General features: G+C 37.2%; 1 protein-coding gene across 1 annotated transcript in view; it reads right to left on the bottom strand.

The window, feature by feature from the left end:
* Positions 1-1,283: 1,283 nt before the first annotated feature.
* Positions 1,284-12,626, bottom strand: part of LOC145993819 (uncharacterized) — a 31,256-nt gene continuing 19,913 nt past the window's right edge. Inside the window, exons 6-8 of the mRNA XM_083129649.1 lie at positions 10,977-11,097; positions 8,366-8,445; positions 1,284-3,820 (exon numbers count right to left, since the gene is read on the bottom strand). Coding sequence (XP_082985775.1) covers positions 3,747-3,820; positions 8,366-8,445; positions 10,977-11,097 — 275 coding nt within the window. The 3' untranslated portion in view covers positions 1,284-3,746. The remainder of the gene's footprint in view (positions 3,821-8,365; positions 8,446-10,976; positions 11,098-12,626) is intronic.

Genomic DNA, 12,626 nt, shown 5'->3' with positions numbered 1-12,626 from the left:
TAGATTAAAGTAGTTCACTGCTGTGGGTGTTCTTTGTGTGAAAAAGCATTAATATCTAAACACATGAACTGAAAGAAACAACTCAATATAACCGATAGACAGACATTTTAAGATAATAGTGGTGGTATTTATCACAGAGTAGACACACACACAAGAAATTGGAAGTGAAAATAAGCAATTGAAACTGACTGACTTCTCATGAATGTACTCAGGTTTTGCTGGAGATCAGACCCAGAATATTTTTGATCAATCCTTACTTCTATATTTATTAGTGCAAAATTCAAGACATATGTAACATCAGAAACATAACATTAGGGAAAATAAAATGAGATTCATTACTACCAATGTATTATCAATGTTGGAAGACATATTTCTATCTCCACAAAGTATTTCCAGTAGGAAATGATTAACTAAATATAGACAAAACATACACATGCACACTGGCAGCTTTTTTACCTCTAGGTGATCACTAATGAATTTCTACAGATACACAAAATGCTCTCATAATTAAAATACATAATCAACAGAAAAGGTTGGAGAGAGAATGTTGTGTTATAAAAATAAAAATATTGGTACAATCAGCAGGTAAGATAATAGTAGGCATCTTGTCCATGCCTATTTTAGTTCATAATTGTTCAGGATCCTGTGTTCGTTTCAGAATGTAATTGTACTAATGCCTTATGGCATTTCTATTGGGTTGATTCATAAGTTTGTAGTGTTTCTAGTATTTTTATTTGATACTAATTTGAGATGAACAAAAGACATAAATTAATCAGTATTTTCCTGAGGAATTTCAAGATACAGTATACGAGGCGTTCAGAGCACAAGTGGCAAATCCATTGAAGACAATTTTGATTAAAAGAAAACATCGAACACTTGATCAAATTCTTATTGCCAAGTTCATACATAATGTTTATCTAACAAGTTTCTTATAAATACATGTAAAACAAATCAGCCTTATACGTATATCAGAAAGTAGCCTTGAAAACTCAAGTGGAAAACAGGCTGCGATGTGTGTTGGATCAGTGAGGCTGGTCAGTTGCAGAATTGTGTCCTCGTATAATCCACAAGGATGTATACTATTTGATAGGAAAATCTTGGATGACTGGGCCATTAATTAATACACACAAAATTGTGTTCGTTGCATAGTTAGGAATGGTATGCTTTATGCTTTCCATCCATTTTCTGTCCCGGGTTCGATACCCGGTGGAGGCACCAGTGGTTCGGATCCCACTTTAAACTGTAGGTCCAGTCCTGATTAGCCTTACTGTGCATAAAGTGGACTTAAAACAGCAACCAACCATCCATTTTCTTTGAGGAGGATAAGAAAATTCCTGTCAGGGATAAAAAATAATTTTCTTTTGCCGGGGATAAGTTTTGTGGGGGGAAAATCCCTGGCACCCCCTCTGTTAATTCATACACTGCTTAGTACTATGTTTAGCTGTTGGAGCATGAACATAGTGGTGCCTCTATGAGCAAGAATTTGAAACTTAGGAGATAACTTCCAGCACTGAAATGTATATACTTCACAGTTCCAAGTTATACACACAACTTCATTTCCACGAAAAGTGGAGTTATGCCACTTGTGCACTGAACCCCTAGTATTTGAATCCCTTAAGGTAGTATGGTAGACACAAAGCATAACACTTGCCCTTTAAGCCTTGCTGCAATGTGGGTGCGGAGAAAAGAACGTTGCAGGGATACACAGAAAACGTACTCACAATTACACACACCGAAGCAACTGGAGAAAGTAGTGGTTGAAGAAGAACTGACAAGTTTTCCATGCCAGTGCGCTGATACAGTGGACACAGATATAGTAGTGTCTTCTCACAGAAATATCAAGTGTAAAATAGAAGGGCAGTGCTCAGAAAGTAGCCGATTCATTGCATAGAATTGTGCAGGATATCCTCAACCAGCTGGACCAAATTTTGAAAAATCTACAAACTTCAGATTACAGCATGAGCAGTGTCTTACAAAGGTGTGGATTCATGTCTGCAAAGCAACATTCACCACACAGAGCAAATTGCAGATGTGAAAGATTACTCAAAGCAACTGTTGATGAGAGGCATACTGAAGGACACTGGCAAAGAGAAGCTCTGTTCTGTTCCAGATCTCCTGGGGGTGCGCCTCTAAGGCAGCTGCCTGTTCAGAGTCAACATGATGCGAGACATATCTCGATGGCTGTTCTGAGAAAAACATATGATGCCATGCAAGAAGTAGTAGAAGGAAGAATCTGGGATTCTAAATCTTGTTATTTTATCCTTCAGATCTGTAAACATGTAACAATTATACCAATAACAATATTACCAGAAGTTTAAGAGGCTGGCACAAGATAGCTAAAGGATTTAGAAGATGGATGTTGGACTCCGATGCCTAGCAGCAACAGAAATATATAAAATAATACACATTAAAATTAAAATGGAATCTTTGTAAACACCCAGAACTTACAATTTCTACCTTAACCGATAACTTTTGCAACATATCCCTACCGGTAAGGTGGAAACTTCTAGGGTAGTGTGCAAAAGGTAAACCTGAACTTTCTCCATAACTGAATAGGCAATGTTCGCACCTTTGGAGTGATCAGTCTCCAGTTCAATATCTAATATAGCATAGTTGATCTAGTATTGTGATGGCCTGATGTGACAGCATACTCACTTGTGTCCCAGAATGAAAACCACTTTCTAGGTGTTCCTCCTCAGAGGGGTGTTCCACCACATCTACTTAATAAAGGTACATTTTAATCCAAAAGCATTTATAAATAGGGTGTCCATAAATTTGCAGAGGCATGGATACATTGATGCATCGACCTTTCTCAAGAAATCTAAAAGTGCCTGATTGTGTGATTTGAACATGTTCTCCTTACAGTAAATGGCTTATAGGGTGAAAAGAGAAATTGATTGAAAGATTGCTGGAGTAAAACCATAACCTTTCAGCTGCATGCACAAAAGCACGTGACAAATTTGAAACTGCACATGCAACCAATAAGAGCTGAAATTATGAACACAATTATTGTTAAAAAGCATACTACACTTTTTTCTTAATGCCTTCATGTAGCAGAGAATTCTGGCTTGCACACACAAAAAAGTGTACTTTTATACTGACAAACAAAAGTATTGAACCGAACATATCTCTACAGATATTTGAATACTCATTATGGACACTAAATCCTCATTTTAGTCTTTCATGTGAAAAGAATAACTTGTTTGTTTTTCAAGTATACACATATATTTATTTACTCCTTAACCATTGCATAATCATTCACAGATTGACATTATTATAACAGTATTACAATACTTTCAAATGTTTAAAAAAATGCACCCAGATATGGATAATGGTAGACAACAATAAAAATGCAAAATTAAATGGACAAAATACATGCAATTGCTCATTTAGAGGAATTTAGTTCATGTAATCACATTTGCATCACTTAAATAGAATAAACTTAACAAAAGCATAGGAAAACAAAATTTAATGTTTAGTATGCAGTGCAATGAAAGCAAATTGTACCTCACAAAACAAGCTGTAAAAATTAATTTACAAAGAAATATATGTATATATTAACAACCAATACATTTGTATCTCTCTTTCGTTCAAACTACCTTTAAAAAAAAAGGTCAAAATTATTTTGTAATCAAATTTCTCTCATGGCATCTACCCTAAAAAGTATTTACTTTTTACAAACATACAAAATGTACAAATTCCAACAGCATACAAAACAAATAGTACCTGAGTTGTATAACCTACAGTTATTTTCTCACTTTCTTCTTGCTTAATTTCATTAACTGCTCTCTCCGTATATCCTCCAGATCCTCCAAAATACCTACAAAATAAATATAAATATTATCCTTGTTGCATGTCTTTTGGTTCCGTTGTATAAACATTTCAATACATTCCCTATGCCAGCTGTATCAATACTTTCAGATACTAAGGTAACCTCAATTGCAATTAATGCAAGGTAAAAAGCCAACTTGTCGCACACCGTGGCTGTGCAGTCTAGGATGCCCGCAGGTTTGAGTCTCCTGGAGGAAGCAAATTTGTCAAAACTATTATCCTGAGATTTCAGCCTGTATGTGGCCGCCCACCATCATGAGGAAATTGGGGAGCTACGAATGAGTAGCATAACCCCGTCATAGAAAACCTACAATAACGACTGGAGGTTCGTCTTGCTGACCACACATCACCCTGTAACTGGTTAGATGATCGCCCACCTCTGGTGGGAGTGAGGCCCTGGTCCTCATGGGCTGTTATGCCAAGGGTTATTATTATTAAAAAGCCAACTTGATAGCTTGATATACATTACTCCTAAAAAATTAACTTAGCAAACAGATCCTTTCTAGTGGCATTTTATAACAAGTATGCAACATACATATTAGTTGTATACACCAGATAATAAATAAATAAATAAATAAAAACATGTTACAAACAGCCCTCTAGGGCCAAGCAGATTTTCCTTGGGTCATATCATGTCTCATTGCCACTGATTTCATGCATTCGAAACCAGAATCAGCTGCTATTGCTCCGAAGTTGTCCCCAGTCAACACTGAAATTCTGGAGCTCTCACGAGAAATCGAACCCTAAATCATTTGCACAAAAGTCAAGAGCGCTAACCATTACGCTATGTGGCAGCTCTATTACACTTTAATAGTTCTGGTGAAATGTTACGCCCTTGGCATACAGGTGTCCCCCATCGATATGCATTGTGAGATTGCAACACTGTGAACTACACTGCACATGGGTGCTATTGTGTAGCTGAACATTCTTTCTTTAACTTTGTCCTACCCTCGACTGTGTTGTTCTGTTGCACTTCTAAGCCACATAATATTATACAGTTAACATCAGTCGCATGCTTGGGGGTTAAATACGTAACAAGCGAGAAAGATAGAGCACACGGCAGATGTTCTATGAAAGGGGAAGCAGGGGAGGACAGGTAGGTATGTGTTTATGATGAAAGTGAACATGACGCTGTTTCTGTTGTTACGTATTTAGGCACGTGGGGGACAACTGTCTCCCAAGCCAGGATGGTAACTTTATAATATTACATCATGTAGAAATTGCAGCAGAAAATTCCAGCTGATCTCAGAAGAAAGCCAAAGAAAGAACATTCACCATGCATGCACAGTATAATTCACAATGTATTTCATACCTTAAAGATAGTACAGTGTTGGGGGACAGGTGTACACCATGCACCTATGCATGTTACAGAAAATGATGTGCCTAATGCAGGGTTAAATATTTTGTAAGTTTAACATTGGATCGATAGCATACAAGTTACTGTTTACTAGATTTCAACACTTCAGCATAGGAACTTTCATTTCTGCTGGTGTAATCCTTACGATTTTGGCTTACAGAACTGCTTGCCATATTTCGACAATTCCGAGTGGAAAAGAGAGGACCAAGTGATGCCAATGTTACTCTATGGTTGGTGAGTGTTTACTCACCAGGGCAAGTCTCTTGATAGATAGAACACCTCTTCCCCATGAATGTAGGCAGGAAACAAAGGGTTTCTTTGTTTGAGATTGCTTTTAAGTCCACTTTATGCACAGAAAGGCTAATCGGGACTTCACTTACATTTTAAAGTCACATCCGAACCCCCAAGTGCCTTCACTCAGTATCGAACTCTGAACCAGGTGGCATTGTAACAAAGAATATGAAAACATTGAAACAAAGTACTATGATTAGCAACAAAATAAAGGCACCATCATAGAATTTACTGTGAGATTATTGACACCACGAAAGGTCAATAAAGCGACAGATTTTTTAAAAAATTCTGAAACTAGGTTGATTTTTCAACAATTCAACAATCAACTGTATTTTCCCATAAACGATTACATATCATTATTTTGATTCTCTCTTTTTGGAAAACGAACTGTCTGCTATTTACTCACCACAGGGGTTAAGAAACATTCAGTAATTGCAGGTTATTTACAGAAATAGTGGATCAGTGTTTATTTGTAATTTTATCTACGAATTTATGCAAGATATGTCTATAATATGGATAGGACGATATGAAATTCTGGCCAATACCGATAAAGTACCGATATAAAATTTACTGATTCTGATAACCGATATTTCACCGATCCGACAAAATTCCAAATGAGCCTTGAAGAACCTGAATGGTCCGTTAACCTCTATAATAACCGTATGTTACCAGATGACTGCAATCTAATTTAGACATTTACTTTTTAAATGTTTACATCCATAAAAAATCACAACAAAATGGCAAAATGTTGCACTAAATTATAATATATTTATAATATATTATATAAATTATATAATTATATAATAATTTATATATTATTATTGGTAATTTTACTGACATATTAATACACCAAGATGTCAGTGGAAAGAGCAGATAGCGGAGAGTGTTAGGAGAAGAGGACAAGATTGGAACACTGTGGAAAAAGGGGTGGTGGAAGACCAGGAAAAAAATGGAGAGGCTTGACTTCTATACCGACCCAGCCCGAGGCAGGAAACGGCAAAGGATGATGATGATGGCCGTTACACCAATATGACTATATCAGCCGATACCAACAGAGTACCGATTAATCGGTCCCATCCCTAATATACAGATGGGGGACAAAATAATACGAACACCTGTGAAATTAGAGAAAATCTTTATTAATATAGGGTTGGGCCACCCTGTGACTGAAGTACACTTTCTATGCGACGTGGGATGGACGCATAGAAGTCATGCACAATGTTTAAGGGAATATGGAGCCATTCTTCCTCCAGACCAGTCTCCAATTCCGAAAGTGTGGCTGGAGGCGGACTTCGGCACGCAGCTTGGACTCCAAATATCCTCACAAATGTTTTATAATGTTCAAGTCAGGAGACTGTGGGAGCCATTTAAGATGTCCTACTTCATCGTCATGTTCTTCGAACCATGTTTGGACAGACCCAGCAGTGTGGATAGGAGCGTTGTCGTCTTGAAAAAGTGGCCGCTCCCCAGGAAATAAAGTCTGGGCAAAAGGATGGAGATGATCCGCCAGAATGCTCCGATAGTGATTGGTGTTGATCTTCCCATGCAGAAAAACAAGTGGTCCAACACCGTGCCAAGATATCGCACCCCATACCATAATGGACCCACCTCCATGCTTCACAGTCGGCAAGAGGCAGTCAGGATGAAACGCATCTCAGGGCGTTCTCCACACATAAACGCGCCCGGTGGTCTGAAATAACGTGAATGTTGATTCATCAGACCAGATGACTTGTTGATACTGCTGCGGGGACCAACTTTTGTGAGCTCTGCACCATTGGCGTCGCTTGACAGCATTACGTGATGTTACCAACGGCTTACGAATTGCCACTCTGCCATGAATGTTTGTAGCATGGAGTTCCCTTTTGACAGTTTTGGTTGAAATGGTGTCCTGGAGATGCCTCTTCATTTCAGATGTTATCTCGGATAACGATTACTTGTGCTTTCGGGCCACTATGTGCTTCAACACCCTTCTATCCCAAGCAGCAAGCCTTGTCTTTCGTCCACTGTTGTGCTTTGAAGACGCCATCTTGACTTGTGTTGTGTACGCTGTCATAACGGCTGATACTGTGCTCCTTGCACACCCCACAAGGTTTGCAGTTTCTGTGACCGTGGCTCCAGGTGAACGTGCTCCAACAATCATGCTTCTTTGGAACTCTGTAAGGTCTGACATTGCAGCGTCTCTTGAGAGCGTACGATAGACGAATGCACCACCAATGACTGCTGTTGATAGACTAATGCCTTCCCCTTCACGGCCACTAGGTGGCAGACTTCAGGACCAGGTGGTGCTGCTGTACTGCCGGTGTGAAATGTGGCATACTTTTTCACAGGTGTTTGTATTATTTTGTCCCCCATCTGTATATGTATATAAAACACACACACACAATATAAAGTACAAATTAATTTCCCTCATCTCTAGTTAGTTTGACAAAGTTTAAGTCCATTTTTGTGCTCAGATAGGTTAATTGAGACTAGACCTACCACTTGAAGTGGAATTTAAACCACTGCGCAATGTGCCTCCACCAGGAATCAAACTTAAGAACCCTTTTATTACAAAGCAACAGTGCCACCACTATGCCATCGGCACGATCCTGCATCTGATCAGCAAATATGTTATACGTATTGTATAAAAAAAAATATGGAAATGCACTATGGTCTGAACACAACTACTAAAAATAAAATAAAAACACCTGTAAAGAAATGGATAGACGAAAAGTATTAAATTCTATTTAGAAGGGACCTTTTACTCACTAGCTGAATTCTTAAGTTTTCTTAAAGTGGAAATAATTTCCAGGTATCAAACACATGTTACCTAAGAAACGAGCTAGAGAATAGAGATTATAAATGAGAACTTATCCAAAAACACCATTTTTTGCACAATATATTTACCTGCTTTAGTACTGATGTATTCTTCCTTTAGTTGCCGTGTAAATGTAGATTCTTCACATTCTTCGTGATCATCTCTGTACCTATTAGAAACAATTAGTGTCAGCAAAACTCCAAAAAGAACAAGGCTTACCTAATTCAGAAAACAACATTTTCTGAATGCATTTAATAACCAGTACTAATCCCCACAATCGCCTTAACCCTTTCCAGATGAGCAATGGGAAATTCTATTGTGAATAAATGACGGACTAATCAAACTATGTCTCTTGTGCATGTGTGTTGTAACCACCTCTTTCAAATTAGAACTGCTAGATGTCAGGTTTTCTTCGTTCCTAAATTTTACTTGGACTTGTGGCAATTAGGTGGCACTGAATAACTTATATGCACATTGTTTCCTTTTTTACGAAGATTCCGCTTCATATTTCACATTTAGTTACGATTTCAATCCCAAGAAGAAGTCTTATGATTATTTTTCATTAATTATATCTACATTATGTATTGAAAATATGTTTTCAGAAACTTTTATTACATTGTTTAATTTTTTGTTACTTTCAAAAAATTGATACAGAGAAAGTTCACAAATGTGAGGAAATTTATATGAAATGTAACATATTATATATCTATGGAAAGAAAAAAATGTTAAAATAATAACATACTTAGCAACATATTTTACAATTCTTTGAAAAAAAAACCTGTCTCCTGGAAAAAACTGCAGCTTCAGGCTCATCCGGAAAGGGTTAACCACCTTTCCCCCCCCCCTTACATATCAGTGCAATATCCATTTTTACAGCTTAAATAATCTGCAAGGTAATTGTGAGTGCTGTTAGTAACTTCCATGAGACAGGCAATGTAAACAAGAAGGAAAGTATAACAATTTCCCAGGTTCCACATTTTCAGATTAGGTGATATTGGACATCTAGATCAATAGATCTAACCTCAAAGGAAAGAGTACACACATCTCTGAAACTCACATAAAGCATCTGGGGAGAGATAACACCCACCCTACACAATGTACTACACCACACTATGTTGGGTATGACAAGACCCCAAGAATATTCTCTTTGAGGTCACCAACTACATTAACAAGGTATTAGAGGACCATCATTATGACGACACAAATGATGATATGGATGGATATTTTGTTTAAATTACAACAGAATTTATACTATAATAATGATAATTACGGTGACCATCACCATTAGCCATTTCCGGCTAATCACAATGAAGATGAAAAAGATGGACATTCACATAGGAATACACATGATCAGGGTAGGGCCCAAACATACAATCTTCAGTGAAGAGATCAGTGCTTGGATGCATTATTGCTAATAAGATATGATCCTATGTGTGTATACAAGATGACATATAACGGAGTAGGCATTTACCTAATGCTATTGAAAAATAAGAAACGGAAAATAAAAATAAGCATAGTGGAGATGAGACAAGGTGTAACAAGTACAATGAGTTCCTATTTTAGCTGAATGGCTTGATATTGGCTCATGACCAAGGAACAGATTTATATGTAGTAAACATGTGCTAAATACGTAATACATATTTGGTTATTTTCACCAGAATATGGAGTTAAATATTACTTAAAATTGTAAAAATTTACCTTTTTAACAATACAAGACACTACTACGTATGTAACTCTTTGAGTTTTAAAACAATTGATTTTGCTTTTCTCGGAATTGTAACTATTACCGTGGCTGTCTTGAAGAGAAACCACAAGCAAATCCCATACTAGTAGCTATGGTGGAGTTAGCAATGGGCTGCTCGACTTGGAACTCTCTTCCAACGTTACCAAAATAACGTTTGTAACAACCAGGAGCCGATGCTAAAGCCCTTATTCTCTATTGTGGACAACAATTGTAAATAAACAGGAATTTCAAGTGTTTTACAAGAGGAAAAGCAAACAGTCTGGAGGTGTAAAATTGTAAAAAGAAAGAGAACAAAAAACATTATTGTTTGGATGACAGAAAACTTGTAATTAACGCAATTGCAGGGTATAAAAAGGGTCATAAACTTTTGTTTGTTTAACGTCACTTTGGATTCAGTTACTCAGTTATTTGCAAGAATTTCACCCAACTCTTTCGAACAGACAGGGGCATGTAGTTATTGTGCAAATATGAACTATATGTTGAGAAATGTTCTGAAACATGAAAAAAATATGTAAAAATAACTTAAAGATGTAAAATATGAGCCAAAACCTAATATATGTACAAATATGAAAAAAAAACCTGAATTTTTCAAGTCTACATGCTTTGATGAACAAAGATAATACAAAATATAACTGATTTCAGCTTCATACATAAATATGTATAATTTATATTTATATTTACATATAAATGTGTGCAATATTTATTTCCAGAGTTTTAGTCCTTTTTTGATTTTAGAATAAACACAAAAATTCACAAACTTTTGTATTTACGGTGGAACCTTGATTATACGTTTTTCAGGGAACCAAGCTGAAAAAACTTAAAATGGAGGAAAATAGAAAATCAAGGTTCCACTGTACTAAATGAATGGCTTTTCTACTTATTGAGTCAACAGCGGAAACTATTATGTTTCATCATTATTCACTAAGTGCTACTTAAAACAATGGCATTGCACCTACCTTGATTTATCATAACCAAATATCTCTTTGATATATTTAGAATAGTCCTCTTGTTGTTCTGGTCCATCATCAATGAAATCATCCAATTCTGAATCATATTCATCATCACTCTCAATGCGACCTGCAAATAATAAGTTCATGTGTGAAAACATACTGAATTTCAAGATTGGAAGTACAAAACATGAACCACTTACAGATATGATCACCAAAATGTGTGTATGATTTCAAAGTAGCGATGTAAGAAATTAGGGAATTATGGATTCTGGTGTACTCACTGATAATTTTCAAAACTGAATCCAATGCAAATATTTTTTAACGTGTCACATGCCTTTCTAGTTCCCTTCTCTTTCAGTCAAATGAATAATAAACTCAGCAAGCCCTGGCAAGCCTTTGGGGTTTTGTTTTAAAGGCATGCAAGAGAAGTCTCTGGCCGGCTTTTCCCTCAGAGTCAGAGTTAATAACTTAGCTCTCTTGGGAGTCAGATCTGACTCTTTCGTGCACTCCTTTGCCTGTGAACTGGGGCACCCGCCCCCTTGCCTCACTATGATACCATCACTGGTTTCAGACCACATAGACCATTTGCCATGATTATGATTATATATTTTGCACATGACGTGATATTGTTATATTGGCTGTGTCGCCTCATCCCCTCTTATATCCCCAGCTATTTTTTTTATAGTGTCATGTTGACGTGAAATTGGCATAATACTGTTATCAGGGAATCCTTTATTTTCGATTTCGTACGACCATGAGATGGGTGATGCCACCGGATCTAGATGGTGATAACTAAGAATAAATTGTCATCAATTTAGAGTTAATGGTAATAGTAGCGCCCCACCGCTTTGACAATTAACATTACTCTAGGAAGCACTACGTAAATCTAACTCCTTGAAAGTCAGTTTAACTCCATTTAAGGTGAAATTTAGCTCTTTTATGCGCACCAGGTTTGGCAACACTGCCAGGAGGAAAGGAGAAATGCATTGGGCATGTGGGAGTAATTTTTGATTTGCTATCTTGGGAATATCAAACTTCCGATGGAATAGAAAATGATATCAACGAGACGAGGGCAGTTTGAAGAAGTGATTGCCCAGCAGAAAAGTCGAAACTCCAATTTGATTAGCCGTAACTTGATGTTGAAGTCGATTCCCCATAAGGAATTCTTATTAGTCATATTTTTTACAGGTCATATCTAGCTTAATAATCAACTTTGAAAATTGCTTCGACCTGCCAAATGTGGAGAAATTCATACTCTCTTGTACCCCCACGTTTTCTTTCAGTAGCATTGCTCGTTCAGAAGATATTCAAATAAATGCACACATGGTGCGTAACTGCATCTCCTCGCCTTAAGCACAGATAGACTAATTGGGACAGGGCGTACAGTTTAAAGTGTGATCTAAATCACCATGTGCCTCCACCGGGTATCGAACCTGGGTCCCCTTCATTACAAGCTGACAATCTCAACCCATATGCCATTGGAGAGGCACACAAGCCGTGATAAGAAAACATCATGACACTAAACTAGGGCTGAGCTGATGCCGATGTATTTGTATTGGCGGATACCAGTGGTATCGGTATCGGTTGGAATTCATCTACCAATACCAGCCGATTATTTTCCGCCATATTGGTCTTTCACGGAATCTAAAAAAATAC

Source organism: Lepisma saccharinum, chromosome 10 (genome assembly GCF_977018435.1).
Source record: "Lepisma saccharinum chromosome 10, izLepSacc3.1, whole genome shotgun sequence".
NCBI classification, from domain to species: domain Eukaryota; kingdom Metazoa; phylum Arthropoda; class Insecta; order Zygentoma; family Lepismatidae; genus Lepisma; species Lepisma saccharinum.
This window is presented reverse-complemented; position numbering and strand designations above follow the sequence as displayed.